Here is a 21,708-nt window from a genome sequence, read left to right as displayed (position 1 = left end):
GGACAGTGCAGTATCGAGTCAGTTTGGTGTGGCATAAGAATTGGGAGATCAAATTTGAGAGTAGGAGTGTGTTATAGGCCTAATGACTCTGAGGAGTATAATAAGAAACTGTACAGGGAAATAGAGTGGGCCAGTAAATCAGAGTAACTTATAATGGGGGATTATAATTTCCAGGAAACTGACGGCAATTTGTGGGTTGGTCACTCACACACTAGCTTTTGTGTATTTATTAGATGATTGTTTTCTAAATCAGCATGTTCGGGAGGCAACTAGAGGGAGTAATACTCTTGATCTGATTATCAGTAGTAATTCTTCCCGTATTAAGAATCTGCAGATAAAGAATTGAGTATTTTGCATCTACATTAACACATTGATGAGATATTCAGGGAAGGGAATGCCAGAGGTGAAGTAAACTCTGGCAGTGAGCTAGATGAGTTTTAATAACTGACAGGAAAGTGGAGGAGAAATTGTTGAAGATAAACATAAAAAAGGCCCCAGGGACGGATGGGATCTATACAGTTATATTAAAGGAGGCAGCAAAGGAAGTAAATAAACCCTTAGCCATAATTATGTGAGCTTCGTTGGACTCAGCAGAAGTACCCATGGACTGGAGATGTGCAAATGTGACCCCAATTCACAAAGGAGGATCAAAGGGCGACACAAGTAATTATAGACCTGTTAGTTTAACTTCTGTTCCAGGGAAATTAATGGAGGCACTGATTCAAGAAGCACTGCATCATCTAGACAAGACTTCAGTTATAGCTGGGACACAGAATGGTTTTTTTAAGGGGAAGTCTTGTCTGACCAATTTGATTGGATACTATGAGGTGGTGACAAAGGAATTGGATGCAAAGAATAATTCTGATATCATATACTTGGATTTTAGGAAAGATTTTGATATTGTGCCACATGGAAGACTACTGTACAAATAGCAGCAGTATGGCATTAAGGACAAGTTGCTACAATGGATAAAAGGATGGTTGAGTGGGAGTAGACAGACAGTGGTTATCAGTGAACACTGCTCTTCGTGGACAAATGTTATTAGTGGAGTTCCCCTGGGTTCGGTGTTGGGCCCATTGTAGTTTTCTGTATTTATAAATGATATTGATGATGGTATATCAGGTTTAATGTGCAGGTTTGCAGATGATACGAAGGTTGGCAGGGTTGGTAAGGACACTAATGACAGTACGCTGCTGCAACAGGATCTAGAAATGTTGAGCAGATGGGCTGAGAGGTGGCAAATGAAGTTTAAAATTGACAAAAGTAAAGTACTACGTATGGGAAGCAGTAACCCCAGAGTTATGCATCAACTTTGTGGTACTACACTGGCAGTGGTAGAGAATGAAAGGGACCTGGGGTAATTGTGCAACCAGATATGTATTTTTCTGAGCAATGCAGACGGTCTGCAAGAGTAGCTCATGGTGACTTAATGAATGGATTGCACTTACGAAGAAAGGCTTAAGTTTTGTAGATTACAGTGTCTGAAAACTGGGCACAGTAATCGTTTGAGTAGGCTCAATGCTGAAGGGATGATTCTTTTTTTCAGAATAAACCTGAGAGGGCATAAATTCAAATTCAGGAAAGACAGTTGTAAGATAGATGTGCAGAAGTTTGCCTTTAGCCAGCGGGTAGTTGATTGGTGGAACAGACTTCCACCTTAACTTGTGGAAGTTGGTAGCCTTAATAAATTTATGGCTGAGCTGGACAAATATTTGGAAGGAACGGTGGAATGAAATCGGAGCGGGTTTTTTTTTTTTGGCTGATGTTGCATAAGCTTGATTTCTTGCATCGTTTGCCTCTACTAATGATCGTTAGTTATTGTTGCCTTTATCACATATTGTTAGTTACTCTTGCATATAAACCTTATATTATTAGTTGTATATTGTTGCGTATAAACAGTGATATTGTTAGTTATTGTTGTATATACACCCTGATAGTGTTAGGTATTGTTTTATATAAACCATGATAATGTTAATTAAAGATTGTTGCATATAAACCCTGATATTATTAGTTATATATTGTTGCGTACAAACAGTGATATTATTAGTTATTCTTGTATATAAACCGTGATATTATTAGTTATTCTTGTATATAAACCGTGATATTATTAGTTATTCTTGTATATAAACCGTGATATTATTAGTTATTCTTGTATATTATTAGTCAATGATATTATTAGTCAATGTTCCATAGAAACCGTGAAATTGTTAGCTATTATTGCATTTATACGATGATATTATTAATTTTTCTTGCATACAAACCATAATATTGTTAGTTATTGTTGCATATAAACCGTGATACTGTTAGTTATTGTTGCATATAAACCGTGATACTGTTAGTTATTGTTGCATATAAACCGTGACACTGCTGGTTATTTTTCTTTACATAAACCGTGATATTGTGAGTTTTTGTTGTATAAAAAACCGTGATATTATTATTATATATAAACTGTGATATTTTTATTTTTTTATATAATCTGTGATCTTTTTATACATAAACCGTGATATTTTTATATAAAAAACGTGATATTGTTAGTTACAGATTGTTACATATTAAAACGTTGTATTGTTGCATATAAATTGTTTATAAGTAATAAATACAATATGGCGTCTTATTGAATATATATATATTTTTTTTTTTTTTGGTAGTTGTTAGCGCATAGGATTCTGTGGTCATAATGCGCCTCCCAAGGTTTTTGCAGTACTTTGATCCAAGCCCGAGGCGGGAATCGAGCCCCCGACCTTTGGGTTGCCAGGCAGGCACTTTACTCTGGAGTTACTGCTTCCCATATGTAGTACTTTACATTTATCAAGGTTAAACTACATTTTCCACCTCTCAGCCCATCTACTCAACCTTTCCAGATTCTATTGCAGCAGCATAGCGTCAGTAGTGTCCTTAACAACCCTGCCATCTTTTGTATCGTCTGCAAACTTGGGCATTAAGCTTGATATACCATCATTAATATTATTTATAAATACAGAAAACAATAATGGACCCAACACTGAACCCTGAGGGACTCCACTAATAACATTAGTCCACGATGAGCAGTGTCCAGTGATTACCACTCTCTGTCTTCTTCCCCCCCCCCAACCACCCCTTTATCCATAGCAGCAATTTGCCCCCAATGCCACACTTCTCCAATTCGTGCAGCAATCTTCCATGTGCAACAGTATCAAAAGCCTTTCTACGATCCAAGTATTAATATAAAAGTTATTCCCTGCATCCAGCTCTTTTGTGACTACATCATAGTATCCAATCAAATTGGTGAGGCAAGACTTTCCCCTTAACAAAACCATGCTGTGTCTGAGCTATAACTGAAGTCTTGTATAGATGATCCTGCAGTGCTTCTTTAACCAGTGCCTCCATTAATTTTCCTTGAACAGAAGTTAAACTAACAGGTCTATAATTACTTGTGTCAGCCTTTGATCCTCCTTTGTGAATTGGGGTCACATTTGCACATCTCCAGTCCATGGGTACTTCCCCTGAGTCCAAGGAAGCTCTCATAATTATGGCTAAGGGTTTGCTTACTTTGTTGCCTCCTTTAATTCAACTGGATAGATCATATTGTTATTTATTGTTGCACATAAAACCATGATATTGCTATTTAGAGATTTTTACATGTAAACCACGATATTATTATTTTTAGGTTGTTGTATATATTAACAGTGATATTTTTATATATAAACCATTATATTATTTGCTATAGATTGTTGCATATAAATTGTGATATTGTTAGTTATTGTTCTTTATATAAACCTTGATGTTAGTTTTTGTTGCATATAAACCGTGATGTTAGTGTTTGTTGCATATAAACCGTGATATAGTTAATCATTGTACCATATAATGATTTAATTATTGTTCCATAATATTGTTAGTTACTGTTGAATATAAACTGTGATATTGTTAGTTTTTGTTCTATAAAAACCGTGATATTATTATATATATACACTGTGATATTGTTAGTTATTTTTGTATATAAACGCTGATAGTTTTATACATAAACCGTGATATTTTCATACATCAACTGTGATATTGTTAGTTATTGTTGCATATAAACTGTGATATTGTCAGTTATAAATTGTTGCATATAAACAGGAATATTGTTAGTTATATATTGTTGTATGTAAACCGTGATATTGTTAATTATTGTTATATATAAACTGTAATATTGTTAATTATTCTTGTGTATAAACCCTGATATTTTTAGTCATTGTTCCATAGAAACCATGATATTGTAAGTCCTTGTTCCAAATAAACCATGAGTTTGTTATTGTTGCATTTATAACGTGATAATGTTAGTTACTCTTGCATATAAACCATGATATTTTTAGTTATTATTGCAATTATTCTTGCATATATGATATTCTTAAGTTTTTTTTGTATATAAACTGTGATATTGTTAGCTATAAACCTTGATATTGTTATTTATTGATTATTGCATAAAAAACGTGATATATGTAGTTATTTTTTGCATATAAACCGTGATATTTTTATTTAGAGATTGTTACATGTAAACCGTGATATTATTACTTATAAATTGTTGTATATTAACCTAGATATCGTTATTTATTGTTATATCTAAACTGTGAAATTGTTAGTTATTTTTCTTTATATAAATAGTGATATAGTTAGTTTTTGTTGCATATAAACAATGATATTGTTAATCATTGTTCCATATAAACCGTAATATTGTTAATTACTGTTGAATATAAACAGTGATATTGTTAGTTTTTGTTGTATATATAAACCATGATATTTTTATATATAAACCGTGATAATGTTAATTATTGATTGTTGCATATAAACCGTGATAATGTTAATTATTTTTGTTGCATATAAACCGTGATAATGTTAATTATTTTTGTTGCATATAAACCGTGATAATGTTAATTATTTTTGTTGCATATAAACCGTGATAATGTTAATTATTTTTGTTGCATATAAACCGTGATATTTTAGTCATTCTTGAATAGAAACCGTGATAATGCTATTATTTGTTGCATATAAACCGTGATATTGTTAGTCATTGTTGCATTTATACCATGATATTTTAGTTACTGTTGCATATTTATACGCTACAAAAAAAAAAAATAAATAAAATATGTAATTAATGATATTGAAATTTCGCAAAATTATTTAATGAAAAAACTTTCGAGCCTACAAACCAGTAAGGCTCCTGCAGTTGATGGAATATACCCTATAATCTTAAGGGAGGCGGCAAGCGAGTGCATTGAACCATTGAGGCTAATTATGCGAGCATCACTGGACTCGGAGGAGATTCCCTTGGATTGGAAAATTGCAAATGTATCTCCCATACATAAGGGTGGCTCTAAAAGTGAAGTTGGAAATTATCGACCTGTCAGTCTGACTTCAGTAGTAGGCAAAATCATGGAGGCAATGATCAAGGGTGGAATTCAGGATCATTTGGATCGAATTGAAATTCTTAAGGATACTCATCATGGTTTTGTAAAGGGAAAATGATGTTTAATAAATCTGGTTCGCTATTTCGAAAGGGTCACTCACTAGCTGGATTTAGGGAATAATTTCGACATTGTTTATTTAGATTGCAGCAAAGCTTTTGACTCAGTCCCACATGACCGGTTGCTTTATAAGCTGGAACAGGTTGGAATCACTGGGAAAATCCTTAGATGGATAGATGGTTGGCTTCAGGGCAGGAGGCAGAGGGTTCTGATAAATGGCTATTCCTCAGATTGGGTTGATGTAAGAAGTGGGGTTCCTCAAGGATCAGTATTAGGACCACTGTTGTTTTTAATTTTCATAAACGACATTGATGAAGGGATAGAGGGCGTGATGTCTAAATTTGCAGATGATGTTAACATTGGTAGAATAGTTAATGATCACTGTCAAGCTGAGCTTCTTTAGAGAGACCTAGATACATTTCAGGAATGGTCAGAAAAGGGCAACTATGCTTTAATCAAACAAAGTGTAAGGTATTACACCTGGGAAACAGTAATCCCAAAATAGCTTATTCACTTGGTGGAGTTCAACTAAACCCAGTACTGGAGGAAAGGGACTTGGGAGTTACGATACGGTCAGACATGAAATTCTCTGAGCATTGTAAACAGGTTGCAAGGAAGGCCCATGGTGTCCTATCGATGATCTATCGAACTTTTGCAAGTAGAGATAGGGACGTCATAATCCCATTATATAAGGCTTATGTTAGACCACACTTGGAATACTGTGTTCAAGTATGGAGACCGCACCTAAAGAAAGACATCGAGCTTCTTGAAAGGGTACAAAGACTGGTAACTCGCCTGGTGAGATCGGCAAAAGGGCGTCCTTATGAAGAAAGACTTCGAATATGTGGGTTGCAGAGTTTGGAAACTAGACACCTTAGAGGAGATATGATTGAGGTGTTTAAGGCTCTGAGAGGCACCAGTAAAATGAATGAGGACAAAATTTTCAAGATTATAAATGATGCTAGAACTAGGGGACATAAATTCAAGTTACGGGGGGAAATGTTTAGATTGGACTGCAGGAAGTTCTATTTTCGCCAGCGAGTTATAAATTACTGGAATAATTTGCCTTCATGGGTGGTAGAGGCCGACAGTTTGGGGAAATTCAAAGGTCATCTGGATAGTACTTTCGGGTAAGGGAAGCGCATAGGATGATAGGGTTAATTTCCTTTTTTTTTATTATTAATTATCATTATTTATTTATTTATTATTTTTTATTTTTATTTTTATTTATTATTATTATTATTTTTTTTTTATCTTTTGTTTTTTTTGGCTGGTGCAGCATAAGCTTTCTTGCACCATGCGGCCGTTACTAATACTAATATAAACTGTAATATTGTTAGTTATACATTGTTGTATTTATACCAATATTATTAGTTACTGTTACATATAACCCATGACATCGTCAGTAAGAGTGTTTCATGAAAAATGTAATATTGTTCGTTGTAGATTGCTGCATATAAACTGTAACATTGTTAGTTATTTTTGTATATTAACTGTGTTATTATTGTATATAAAACGTGATATGGTTAGTTATTGTTGTATATAAACTGTGATATTGGTAGTCATTGTTCCTTACAAACAGTAATATTGTTAGTCATTGTTGCATTTATACCATGATATTGTTAGTTACTCTTGCATATAAACCATGGTATTGTCAGTAAGAGAGTGCTTGGTAAAAAAAATGTAATATTGTTAGTTATAGATTGCTGCATATAAACTGTAATATTGTTAGATTTAGATTGTTGCATATAAACGGTGATATTGTTAGTTATTGTTATATAAAGCGTGATATTTTAGTTCCTTTTAAACCGTAATATTTTAGTTGCTTTTAAACCGTTATATTTTAGTTGCTTTTAAACCTTGATATTGTTAGTTATTTTTGTATATAAACGGTGATATTGTTTCTAATTGTTCCACGTAAACCGATATGTTATTAGTTATTATCGTATTTATACCATACTATTGTTAGCTACTTGTGTATATAAACTTTTATGTTGTTAGCTATAGGTTGTTGCATATAAACCGTGATATTTTTAGTTATTTTTGTATATAAACAGTGATATTATTAGTTATACATCGTTGCATATAAACCGTGATAGTGTTAGTTCCATATAAACCGTGATATTGGTAGTCATTGTTGAATTTATACCATAATATTTTCAGATACTGTTGCATATAAACTATGATATTGGTAGTTATAGTTGCATATAAACCGTGATATTATTAGTTTTTGTTTTGTATGAACCGTGATATTGTTAATTATTTTTGTATATAATCCGTGATATTGTTAGTTATTGTTGTATATAAACCGTGATATTTTTAATTATTGTGGTATATAACCAGTGATGTTGTTAGTTGTAAATTGTTGGGGAGCCAGCCGCCAGGTTTCGTTTGGTGAAGACGTAGGCTCCTATAATTGCTGCAAGTCGATAAATTTTCATTGAAATTTTATCGTATTTTTAATTAGTTACCGGTAAATCTGTGTTTAACAAATATTTTAAATAGGCTTTGTGGCGTTCGTTAGCTCATATTTTAAATTTTTCTAGTGATTTTATAAGTTGCAACTCGCTACATCTACCGCTATCGTGCGGTAGGTGTAGCGGTGTTTTTGGCGGGAATATTATAGTGGTACCAGTAGGTCAGAAGAATCGTAAGGTTTAAATTGTAATAATAAGTATTTTGAAGGGTTTAATTCACTTTTTGGCATAAATCTGTTGTATTTTTTGGTTCAAATCTCATCTAAAACCATACTTTAAAAGGAAACAAAAATGCCACAGGCAGTGGAAGAAGTACGGGACTTCATCAACATACATAAAGTATAAAAAGAGCAGACCACTGTTTCAGCTCAAAAAAATTCAGGCGTACAAAAATTACTTAACGTTCAGGCTCAAGCATAATAAAAGAGCACTTTCTTCAAAAACAAGAGCTAACTTGCAGCATGACCAGATTTTGGAATGGATAAAATTAAATATGGAAACATGCAATTTTGACATCTGCAATGAAGATATGCAAAACAAATTTAACGAATTCAATTCTTATAAACACGCAAATAGCGTTCAACATGAAATGCATCCTAATCAAACCCTGTTAATCAACCAACTTGTAAACAAGAATACAGTTCAGAAAATTAACAAACTACGAATTGATAGTAGTGAAGGCCCTGACGACATCCCTAGTTTAATTGTTAAATTGTCCAGTCCATTCATCATTGATTCTCTAGTTCATATTATTTCCAGTTGCATCACCCAGCCATTCCTTCCAAGATTATGGAAGACTTTTAGAATTACCCTGATTCCAAAACAGGGTAGTAATAATAACCATATAAGCTATCGTCCAATTGCTGTATCATCAATAATCGCTAAGATTATTGATAAGATCATGCTGCCATATCTTCGGGATGTGATCTTCGCTAATGCACCCGAAAACATGCATTTTGGTCCTACAGGGCGGTCTACAACAACAAGCCTAGCTGACACCATTGTGCGCATCCAAACTGCGTTTCAGGATAAAGCACAATGCGATGTCTTTTACTTAGACATCAAAGGTGCTTTCGACAACATTGATCACAAGAAAGCCATTGAAATACTGAAAAATCATTTCCTCCATGACACAATGGTTATATCCTATCTACAGTACAGCCTAAATCATAGAAATTTCATCTTCCCCACTAATACTGATAATATTCTCGTCACAACCGCAACAGGCATTCCTCAAGGAGGTCTTCTCTCCAGTGTTATATTTTCAGCATCTTTACAACCACTTCTACAAGAAAATCCAAATCTGCTGGCTTATGCCGATGATTTAAAGTTGTTTATTATTTCCAAATCCTGTGATGACGTTTCCAAGGTTAGCCATGATGCGAATTTACAGATGTGCGGAATCATCAAGTATCTGAAGAATCTCAATCTGACTATAAATACAAACAAATCTGCTCAAATAACGTATTCCTTACAGAAACAACCAAACCACATAGAAATTAAAATTTCAAATGTTTCAATTCCCAACGTATTTGCTCACAAAGACCTAGGAGTTATTTTTGACAAAAATCTTTCATTTAATTCTCACTATGTATATGTTGCTAAAAAAATTCAAAAATCAAGATGGCTTATCAAGCAAGAAACAGCGGCGATTCAAGATAGAAAAACAGTCATTAACCATGTTCAGAGATGCATTTTTCCCATTCTGTCTTATGCCTCCGAAATCTGGTCTGGTACTCCTCAAGTTACCGTAAAAAAATTCCTTGCGCTAGAGTATTGGGTTCTTAGATGGCTGAACAATAAACTTCGTTTTCCCCGTACAATATCCAGGCAACAGCTTTATAAAAACTTCAAAACAAAGCCTCTGCAACAGATGATCAACGAGTCTGGAGTCATGCTTCTTGCAAAGTTAATTACTGCTGAATCCAGTTCACCAAACCTAGCCAACATAATAGCTCCCACCAACAGAGAAAACTCAAGAAACCAACAACAATTCAAATCCAAACTCTCCAGACTTAAACAAATGGACAGGATGTTCCCCAATGCATCCCTTCACCTCATAAATTATCACAACATTGATTGTAAGAGGTTGCTCAATTCTGAAGCCTACAGGAGTCTCATTTCCAATCAAATTATGAGAAATACAAACAGCTGCCTGCCTGCAACCCAGTAACTGCATCCGAGAGCCAAATGTGATGTTCTGCAATATATATTTTTGATCAATATAATTCATATTCGATGTTAATGTAGATATAGAATAACCATGTATTTTTTATATACTGTATATATATATATATATATATATATATATATATATATATATATATTTGTCTCCTTTGTACTGAATTTATGCCCCTAGCCTACTGCTGTGATGGGCTTGCTGTAGTTGCAATAAATGAAAATTTATTATTTATTATTATTATTATTTATTAATTTGTGTTCTACAAATTGATTAAATAGGTTTAGTAGTGTTCGTTAGCGTATATTTTTTAAATGTAGATAGTCACTTTGGAAGTTACAACTCGCCTCTCTTACGACTATCGTATTGGTGCTTTGGCTGGAATATCGTAGCGTAATCAATAGCGTAGAAGGAGAGTAGAGTTTTAATTGCAATAAATAAGTATTTTGAAGGTTTTAATCACTTTGTGGGCATTATCTTTTGTATTTAGCGAAGGAAAAAAGCTAATTTAGCATTGTGATCGTTACGGTATAGTATGATTTGATAACTTATATCTCGAATTTGATGGCTAAGGTATAACGTAAAACTGTTTAGCGGAATACGTATTACTGTATTGTACAGTCAAGTATAGTGTAGTAAATTAATCAATTAAATTTATTATCCTTATTAATTTTCATTGTTAATTAATTAAATCGTATTTAAACGGAAGTCATGCCCTAGACTAGAGCAGCAAAGCAACGTGCACAAAGCAATGGGAGTGCTGTGGCTTGGGGGAGAATAGAAAGGGCGATTCTACAACGCATCCCAGACAAAAGAAATGTGCAACGTGCGAAATGTTTGCAGGACTTTCTGGGAACGGTACAAGATGTTGCCAAGGGGGAATATCTTTGTGTGCGCTCAGTGTAAAGAAGTTTGGCACAAACTCAGCATTGTTATTGGCCTTTATGAGAGCTTGAAGGATAGGGTAGATGCCTTCGAAGGACTTAAATTGGGGGACCCATCAAGCACTCAGCTGCCCACATCAATGCCAGAGCTTGCACTTGATCATCAGGAAACACAGCGACAACATTAAGGGCAGAATGCGCTGGTCCCACAGCAGCTAGTTATTGTCGGTGACTCTATTGTCAGGGAGATGGAAAATATATTGTGCAAAAAGGATAGGTGGAAGAGGACCAGGGAATGTCTGCCAGGGGAAAATGTTCATGACGCCGTAGAGCAGATATATTTTAAGGGGGACAAAGGGTGATGTTGTGCCCCCTTAAAATATATCTGCTCTATCTCATTAGCCTTGCACAGTCCTCCAGGACTGTGCAAGGCTAAGGAGATACAATTTTTCTCAGCGTGGTCTGTGCTTGTTAATACGAGAGACTAATTTTACAGGGATGGAATACACTTAAATAGAAAGGGTGCAAGAATATTTGCTGATACTATCGAGGCAGTGTTAAGTGAGTCGGAAAACTGTTAGCTTGGGGAGGATTCACAGACTAATAGATTAACGGTAGCCACAGGCAGAGGTGAAAGCGATTCTTGCACTGCTTCTATTGTAATGAGCAGCAGCCTGCAAAGCGAGGCACTGGGGATTTCAAGGGCTGCTGGGAGTCATCATGGAATAAGTAAATAGATGGGTTGTGTTAGGTTAACTAAGAGTAAGAACAGGTGTATGTATACCAATGCTAGGAGTACAGCAAATAAATTTGATGAATTTGAAGTGCTGGTCAAGACATCAAAAGCGGATATTGTTGGGATTTCAGAGGCGTGGTGCCACACGGATATAAGCAGTGAAGAATTGGAATTTGGGGAGAACAATGTGTACTGATAGAACAGACAGGACAGGAAGGGCGGAGGGGGTTATGCTGTTAGTTAAGAAACACAACATCTAAAGAAGTGCATCCAATTAACATTGGTGGATAATGCAACGTTGAGTCGGTGTGGTGTGTACAGAAAATATAGACAGAAGGATAGTTTTTCTGTGAAACGGAAAACGAGAGTAGGTGTGTGTTATAGGCCTAATTAATCTGATGAGTATAATGAGCAATTGTGTGTGTGTGGAAATTGTGAGTTGGTCACTCGCACACTAGCACGACTTTTGTGAATTTATTGGATGACTGTTTCACAGCAACTTGTTCGAGAGGCAATCAGAGAGAGTAATACTCTTGATCTGATTATCAACAGTAATTTTTTCATGCGTTAAGAATCTTCAGATAAAGGAACCACTAGGTGGCAGTAATTAACAGTGTACTGATGTGGAATTTACTTAAAGATGTTACTATCACAAGGGAAGGGTTTTTGCTTTCGTAAAGGTGACTACAGTGGTTTCAGAGAGTTTTTAAATTCTATACAGTGAGATCAACTGATGTTTAACAACGGTGAATTCTAAATGGGCAGCCTTCAGGGACTTGATCTTGGAGGGTACCTGACTTTTCATACCAACTATGAAATACTTTTCAAGGTTTTGGCCGAAATGGATATCAGATGAATTAATGCGGCTTGTGGCAAAGAAGATACGTATACATTATCAGGCGACGCAGAAGCCTATGAAAGAAATAAGCTATTCTGTAATCAAGTCACAAAGGAGTTAGGCAGGCGAAGGCAGATTAAGAGAATTCTTTGGCAAAGGATGCAAAGAAAAACAGCAAAGACTTCTTTACTTATGTAAACTCTAGAAGGAAGGGGATGAATCAGATTGGTCCACTTGATATCGATGGTTTAACTGTAGATGATCATTGCCAGATAACTGCCAAAATAAATTATTATTTTGCATCTAAATTCACACATGAGGAGGTATTCAAGGAGAAGAGGGCCAGATGTTTATCAAACTCTAACAGGGAGCTAAGTGATTTTGTAATAACTGAGAGCAAAGTGGAGGAGAAATTGGTGAAGTTAAACATAAGGCACCTGGGGTGGATGGGATATATCCAGTTATATTAAAGGAGGCAGCAAAGGAAGTAAGTGATAATTATAAAAGCTTCCTTAGAGTCAGGGGAGGTCCCCATGGACTGGAAGTGTGCAAATGTATCCCCAATTCACAAAGGGTGACAGGGATATTTACAGAATTATTAGCCTAACTTCTGTTCCAGGGAAAATAATGGAGACACTGGTTAAGGAAGCAATGCAGGATTGCCTAGACAAGACTGCAGTTATTGTTCAGACGCAGCATGAGTTTGTTAAGGGAAAGTCTTGTCTGGCACATTTGATTGGATACATGATGTGGTGACAAAGGAATTGGATGCAAAGAATAATTCTGATATCATATACTTGGATTTTAGGAAAGCTTTTAATATTGTGGCCCATGGAAGACTACTGTACAAATTGGAGCAGTATGGCATTAAGGGCAAGTTGCTACAATAGATAAAAGGATGGTTGAGTGGGAGAAGAAAGACAGTGGGTATCAGTGGACACTGTTCTTTGTGGACTAATGTTATTAATGGAGTCCCCCCAGGGTTCGCTGTTGGGCCCATTGTTGTTTTCGGTCCAATGATAACGACATTGATAAAGGTATATCAGGATTAATATCTTAAGTTTGCATACGATACGAAGGTTAGTGGGGATGTTAATGACAGTAATGATAGTGCGCTACTGCAACAGGATCTGGAAAAGTTGAGTAGATGGGCTGAGAGGTGGCAACTGAAATTTAACATTGATAAATGTAAAGTACTGCATATGGGTAGGAGTAACCCCGGAGTAACGTATCAACTGGATGGTACTACACTCAGAGTAGTGGAGAATGAAAAGGGTACCTGGGGGGTACTTGTGCAGTTAGATATGAAATTTTCTGAGTAGTACAAAAATGCTGCAAGAGTTACTCATGGTGTCTTATCAAAGATATACAAGAATTCTGCTAGCAGGGATAAGGAGATGGTTATCCCCTTGTATAAGGCGGCAGTGGTCTGGCCACGCTTTGAGTACTGTATACAGGCCTGGAAGACTTATTTTAGGAGATGTAGAACTGCTCGAACGAATATGGGTGAAATGGGAGGGTCTTTTTTTTTTTTTTTTTCTTCGCTGATGCTATATAACTTTGCTTTCTTGCTTCATATGTCCTACTAATGCTAATGTTGCATATAAACCGTGATATTGTTAGTTATTGAGTATATAAACCGTGATATTGTTAGGTTATTGTTGCGTATAATAACCGTGATATTGTTAGGTTATTGTTGCGTATAATAACCGTGATATTGTTAGGTTATTGTTGCGTATAAACCGTGATATTGTTAGGTTATTGTTGCGTATAAACCGTGATATTGTTAGGTTATTGTTGCGTATAAACCGTAATATTGTTAGGTTATTGTTGCATATAAACCGTGACACTGTTAGTCATTTTTGCATATAAACCGTGATATTGTTAGTCATTGTTGCATTTATACTGTGTTAGTTGTTATTGCATATAAACCGTGATATTAGTTATTGTTTCTTATAAGTCGTATTTTCTTAGTTATAGATTGTAGCATATAAACGATGATTTGTTATTCATTGTTGCATATTAACTGTGATATTATTAAAGATTGTTGCCGACAAAGATGCGCCTTTTCTATTTTCTTTTTGATGAAACACTAAAACTGCCATGACAATAAATATCTGTTTCGTTATTACCACGTACCTTTAAGATAAGATTACCATAGTGTACTCTTATAGACAAAAGTCTGTACATGAAATCTTGAATTACATTTCCTTCGTCACCATAATCCATTCTTTGTTAACACAGAACCTCTACAATAAGTAGCAGTCTTCTGAAGGAAAATAAGAATATAACTTCTCTATTTTCCTAGCTTAAATAACTGTAAATGCCAAAGTTCTTTTAAGCTCCCGTTTTGATATATAAAGGGTCTGTTTTAGGGTAATTTCATACCAAATGTCCGCTTAATGAATATTATGTTATTTAAAGACTAAGTAAAGAACAATTTTATAATTTAATGCGCAGATTGGAGAATCACATTCCATCATCCTTTTCAGTCATAAGCAGATTCAGTGTAAACTACCAATACCGCCAGTCCACCGATTCCTTGGGACCCACAAGGTCCCAAGGAATCAGGGTCCTGTGGCTGATTTGTTATGGTTGTTAAAGGTCACATTGGTAAATCTGGAGGGTCGGACGCAGAATTTATTTATAAAGGTTACGTCACATTTCCATTGGTGCCATAATAACTGTCATTCTTAACTGAAGAGAGTTGCGCACAAAAGTGTATATTTCAGGAGAGATTGTAACGTGTATTATATCCACAGATAACCTTCTCAATTTTCAGCGCGTATATTAATATTTATAATATTAATTTATTAAATAATAGGTGAGCGGAACTGCCATTTTACCAAGGTTAGTTCGAGTCCTAATAAGCTGAATGCTTTCCTGAGTAATTGTTTTCAAAGATTAAGGCTTTAAGGTTTAATTAAAGTTAAAGGCATTTTTAAGGACTTTGTTTCAAAACCAATAGCTGATATTAGGAGAAAGGTAAGAAAACGTTGTTGTAATCCTTTTGTTGGCTGTAGATGGGTTGCCTGTGACAACAGTTGCATAACGTGCACATTTTATTAATTAGATTATTTCCAAAGAACCACGCCTTTTTCTTAAATGGACTCCCGTTTAACTCCGGCCACCCGCACATCTTTTGCTTGTTATTTTCAATGCTTCTTAATTATTTCAAGGGCCTTGTCATTTTCGTCTTAATCGATCTGGGCTACTTAACTGATGTTTCTGATTCCAGTCCTTCCCTACTCTTTCGCCAAACTGCTGCATTCTCTTCTTTATCCCATGCCTGTTAGCATTCGACACGCAAGAATCGCGGAATAATATTATAAATTCAAACGGCCCGTTTATTAAAATTCCTCATTCCTCATTCAAGGTAATTCGCCATTTCACGAGTGCCGACTCGAGCCATGCTCTTAAAGGGTTAGCGGCGCATTAAATTCACAGATGCGACTATATTCTGGTAGTTCGTGCACAGCCACTTCTTTAACATTCTGCACGAACAGCTTTTAGAAGTATGGCATTAACGAGGGAAGAAGCTACCATAAATTGGTCGTACGTTACGAAAATTGGAGGCGCCGTTCATATATTTCTTCCTTCAGCTGGCAATTTATTCTCACACGATTGCGAGAAACAAATTCTTCGCTCTTCATGAGTGGAGTATCGACATTAAGGAATTCTGGGATATGTGGGTCAAGGGAAATCGTTTCGATCAAGCGCTCCTCGTTCTTCATATAATGAACGGCCATACAGCGCACGTGACTTCGCTGCAGACATTGAGGTAATAATTTATTTAGAAATGAGGCCTGTAAGTCGATGTCGCGAACGTCGAAGGGGATGAGAAGAACTGATCAGGGATTACTCATCGGGCAGCTAAGGAAAAGCTTGGAGGGAAATGAAGAAAGTCGTGTGGCATTGGAATTGGCGAAAGAGTGGTGGTAAATGAAAAAGGAGTCTGTCTCACACAGATTAATGACACTGATCGAAATGAAACAGAACACTTAGAAGATTCTGAAACTTGCAACTCCAGAGCTAGCTTAGAAAGACCATAAGAAAGATACCCTGAAGTTATGAAACACGTACAAATGTTTTATGGAATATGAAATAATCCTTTGTATTCCCCATTCTGGCATAATAGTTCGCGATCGTCGGAAGCAAAACATTGGAACATGACAGACTAGGAACCTAAGATTACAAGAACTAGACCGGGTTGCCCTAGTGATTTTCGTATTTTCCATTTTACTTGTAATGCTTCCATTGATAGTTCACTTGTCTCTTCATCGATGGTTCCATCAATGGCCTCTTATCCTCGCGGCTAACAAATGATCAATCGCTACCCTCTGGCACCACGTGGAAAAGACCCAGGTTGGAATTGCTTCTCGACTGAAAGAACTTTTATTGGCGCTTTTAGATCATATTCGAGTTAGTCAGTCCAGGAAACGTTTGTATGACTTTTCATCCAGGAAATAGACAATGCAACCGTATGATACACACACTTCAGAGTTGTGCGTTTTTGTGCTCTGTTTTTCATTGTCTAAAACCGTGGTTCACTGGAACCTGCCAACCTGTTAATATATCAGAGCAGTTTCCAAGTCATAAACGATGATGGCTTGCCATCCTGAATACTGAAGATGTGGTTATCCCACTGAGCAAGTCAAAAAATGGGAATGAAGTGATGTGGCCCAATCCGTGTTTTATTAGCATGAATAATTTGCATAATATGCAGCTCTGTAAGGTGGTAGATCGATTTCTATTGGATACTCGGTATTTTCATGCCAGGATTCCTATTATATCAAATATTCGCCTTCGACGACACTGTTCAAAATAAAATATTCATAAAAACATTTTGTGCTGTTAATTTTGTCCAGCAGTGTATCTTTAATTTTCTTCCACCTTTCGAAATATCTTCGTGTACAATCAGAACACTCCAATTAGTTCTAATAAACTTATAATATTTCTAGAGACCTTTATTTTGTTGTAGTTGGGTATTAGGCGCATCAACAGCTAAGGCCATATTGATCCGTGTTTATTGTCTGTAAATTTCGTCTATTCTGAAGTCGATTTTCTGTTTTGCTGGACGAAAAACGATCTTTCACATCGCATCGTGAAAAAGACAAAAATTCTTCACTTCATCGACGGCACTCGAACTTATAGACCTTGAACATTGGATCAAAAAGAAATGCTGTAGTGCATATCAGATATCGCTGCATACATTTGTTATGGGACGATCTTGTCTGACTAATCTGATTGAATACTATGATGCAGTAACAAAGGTATGCAAAACATAACTTTGATATCATATACTTAGATTTCAGGAAATCTTTTGTTACTCGTGTACATTAAAGACTGCTGTACAAATTAGAGCAGTGTGGCATTAACGACAAGTTACTCCGGGATAAAGGGATGGTTCAGTAGGAGAAGGATTATTAATGAACACTGCTCTTCATGGACTAATGTTATTAGTGGAGTCCCCAGGGTTCAGTGCTGGGCCCATTGTGTTTTCTATATTTATTAATGATATTGATGAAGGTATATCAGGCTTAAAGTCTAAGTCTGCAGATGATACAAAGGTTGGTTGAATGGTTAATGATAGTAGTCAGGATAAGCTGCTGCAAAGATTTGTAAACAAAATAACCAATGGGTTGAGAAATGGCAGTTGAAGTTTAGCATTGAAATGTAAGGTTCTGTTTATGGGTAGCAGTAATTGCTGAGTAACGTACCAACTTTGTTATACTACACTCCGGATAGTGGAAAATGAAAGAAAGACCTGGAGTAACTGTGCAGTCAGATATGAAGTTTTCTGAGCAGGGTAGACAGACTGACAGGACGGCTCATGGAGTTTTGTTAATGATATACAAGAATTTTGCTAGCACGGATAAGGTAATGTACCACTGTACGAGACAATGATTAGTCCGAATCTTGAGTACTGTATACAGCTCTGGAGGGTTCATTTTGGAAGGATATAGATCTGCCGAAATGGGTGCAGAGAAGACCATCAAAATCAGTCCAGGGCACAAAAGTTTCATAAATTTCTGCGTGTGGACTCTAGGCACCTGTGAGGAGATCTCACCGAGATGTTTAAGGCTATAAATGGATTGAGTAAATGATGATGGTATGCTTGTTCATTTTCAGACAACACACATGAGGACGTAAATTAGAAAAGGATGGTTGCAATATCGATGTGCGAAAATATGCTGTTATCCAGACAGCAATTGGTTGTTGCATCAAACTTTCATCTGTTGTTGTAGAAGCGGGAAGTTTAGGTGAATTTAAGGAGTGGTTGGACAATTTATTAGAGAAACAAAACAAATGATATGGATGGTTTTCCCCCTGGTACTATGTAAGCTTTCCTCCATACATCATTTGTCCCCTACTAATACTAATAATTATTCTAACTTTATAATTTTGTTTTCGTGAATCGCAACAAATTTTTGACATCGAAACGTACGAGAGATACCGTTGAATATATGGGCATTGTCAACAGATTTGACAGAAACTGTGCTCACTAATTTAATTTTACAAAGTTGTGAATATAAAGTGAAAGAAGGAATATAGTAAATCGAAAAATCAGTTATTTAAATAATAAACGTGATGCATTAAGGCAATTACAGAAACAGCACACTTACTGGCAGAAGCTGGCACGGCAAAGATGAGACCAAGTGTTAGAAAAACTTCATACGTCCACACGACTCCGAAGTTCCCCAGAATATTGGCCACTGAAATATGAAAAGAGGGTGAGTTACCGGTACCTTCCAAAAGAATTTCATCTTTGATTAGCAATAATCCGTGTTATAAACAGGGGAACGCTTAAAATTGCTGCTGGGCGAATTTACTATACAGAATAATTCAAAGAAAAACAATAATTTCTTACTACTGGTTAAAGAGGTGGCAAAGGAATCGTTGCCGCCTCATTTGCCCAACAGTTTTGTTCTTTGGGTATTTAAATGGAAAGTTGGATAAATGAAAATATGCTTTAACACTCTACATGGCAGAAAATCCGAAGAAATGCCAGATGACTCATCTAGAGTTTGAATTTTGCTTTTGCGCCTTCTACGCGTGGATTATTCTTAACAGCAGTCTTACCTAAAGACAGCATTGCAGCACCACTCAGAGTAAGCCACGGTAGATAATCCCAGTGAAAAATTTCTGCGTTGGTGAAATAAAGCGCAAGTATGAGAGGCCACAGAAGTAAGACGTCCATTACACCAACCAAAGAGAAGAACAGAGACAGCTGGCCGAAGTTCACTTCGCCAATAAGCTTCTTGAAGAGCACCTACAAAATGTAAGAAGAAATTATTGGCTGATAGTGAAGCTGTGGAAAAAAAGTTGATATTTTATATTTGTAAAACAAAAATTGCTAGATTGATTCATTAAAAAATACAAGAAAAATCCTATCAGGTGTACGGAGAAACTATGATCGCCCCTAACGAATTATTCATTTCCTCACAGTATCATTGTATGACATAAAAATTGTAGCCATTATCAATCCACTGCAGGATGGAAGCGTCCTCAACAATTCATGTTGAAAGAAATGGACCATATTGCATGGCATATATATCCAACAACTGGTGGGTTTATCAAGCGATTTGGTAAAAGAACCACTTTTTCAGTGGAAGGGCTCAACTGTATGTTATGAAGATAATCACAAATCTTTACTTCAAGTTACAGATAGATCCTCTTTTGAATACGCCAGGACCAGCATTCAGAAATAATTGTGTCCGTCATGATACGGTCCTTTTTTTGAAAATGCCTCTTTTAACAATATTTTGCGAGTTTTTTCGTATTCCTCGCTTTCTCCACATCAAAACAACTTCTCTGTTAATGCTGGTTGTGGCATAACCTATGGTCGAAAATAAATTTTCTTTCTTGGAATGTTGTGTCAAATGTATGAAGATTTTTTGAGTTCAATGAAGTCTCTTTTGTCCTGCTGCTCTGCAAAACCTCCAATGCTTCGGAATTTCCTCCCAATTTCTCTTCATGGATGTAGCCTCTTGTTTCTATATTAGTCTTTAAACCCCGTAAAATTCAATCACAAACATCAGACATGATTTTTCAGTTAAAATTCATGAGACTTTTGGATTTGAGGACAGTAATCATATATAAAGAGTAATCATGGTTAAACAATACTTAATAGAAGACCCTCTTTGAAACCCGGCATTCTTTGGGATTGAGAAGTGTCGGATTTTAAAATTTTCCGAATTTTAGAAAGCTGACTTAACAGTTTTGGAAAAGCAGATGTCAGTGAATAACTAGCGGCTTATGCATTTAAAGCTGCAACTTTGTTTTACTGTATTTTAATTGTTCTATTATTTTAAATGTGCTTTTTTATTATTTTATTTGCAAATAAAATGCCAATTTTATTCAATAGTATTCATTTTTCTTGTAATGTCCTTCACTGTTCCGAAATTGGCCCTGTCCAGCAGTGAGGTCTATTTTAATAACCGGAAAATGGCCTACAGAATTATATATATATAGAAAGAGAGACTAAGCATTTAAACAACACTAACAGTAAGCACTTAAACAATATTAAGTTGTTATTTATGAGATTTAACGATGCATATCTTTTTCAATCTGTACCCACACTAGGAATTTTCTTTCTCATTTCTCTCTCAACATGCTGAGCCTCAGTGCCAATGCTTTCGTTTATAAAACATTAACAGTAAGCGATAACATTAACTAAACATTTACTAGTGTTCCTTTATATCACATGAAAATAACTGTGTCCTTACTTTATATACAGCTGAACCTGCTGCCGCTGCTGCAGCTAAAACAACGCCCCCCAGCGTTTCCCTACGAGAAACTCCATCCATGTAAGCCAAAAGAGCGATCCCAGTGTTACAGAGTATTACCGCAACGATCTGAAAAAATAAATAAATAATAAACATTATTTATACAAAAGACAAAAAAGATAATAATAAAGACGTTAAGCAAAAATTAATCAAGCTACCCAACAACTACTGATATCACTAAAATATAATTATTTCTATGTCTGTACATAGAAATAATTATAATTAGATTTCTCTGCTGACGAAGCTGTCTTGTGCATATCTTCGTCAGCATCCAAAAGGTTAAATTTCTCCTTAATTCCAATATCTGGGGTCGCACCCCTAAACC

General features: G+C 35.8%; 1 protein-coding gene across 1 annotated transcript in view; it reads right to left on the bottom strand.

Annotated features, from left to right (window-relative positions):
• The window catches only part of LOC150084456 (solute carrier family 35 member F3-like), a 415,319-nt gene that overhangs the window by 81,603 nt on the left and 312,008 nt on the right, over nucleotides 1-21,708 (bottom strand). Inside the window, exons 4-6 of the mRNA XM_090375235.1 lie at nucleotides 21,324-21,452; nucleotides 19,678-19,867; nucleotides 19,221-19,310 (exon numbers count right to left, since the gene is read on the bottom strand). Of these exons, the coding sequence (XP_090231361.1) occupies nucleotides 19,221-19,310; nucleotides 19,678-19,867; nucleotides 21,324-21,452 (409 nt within the window). The remainder of the gene's footprint in view (nucleotides 1-19,220; nucleotides 19,311-19,677; nucleotides 19,868-21,323; nucleotides 21,453-21,708) is intronic.

This window comes from Mastigoproctus giganteus, chromosome 6, assembly GCF_048544385.1.
Source record: "Mastigoproctus giganteus isolate SK-2022 chromosome 6, ASM4854438v1, whole genome shotgun sequence".
NCBI classification, from domain to species: domain Eukaryota; kingdom Metazoa; phylum Arthropoda; class Arachnida; order Uropygi; family Thelyphonidae; genus Mastigoproctus; species Mastigoproctus giganteus.
This window is presented reverse-complemented; position numbering and strand designations above follow the sequence as displayed.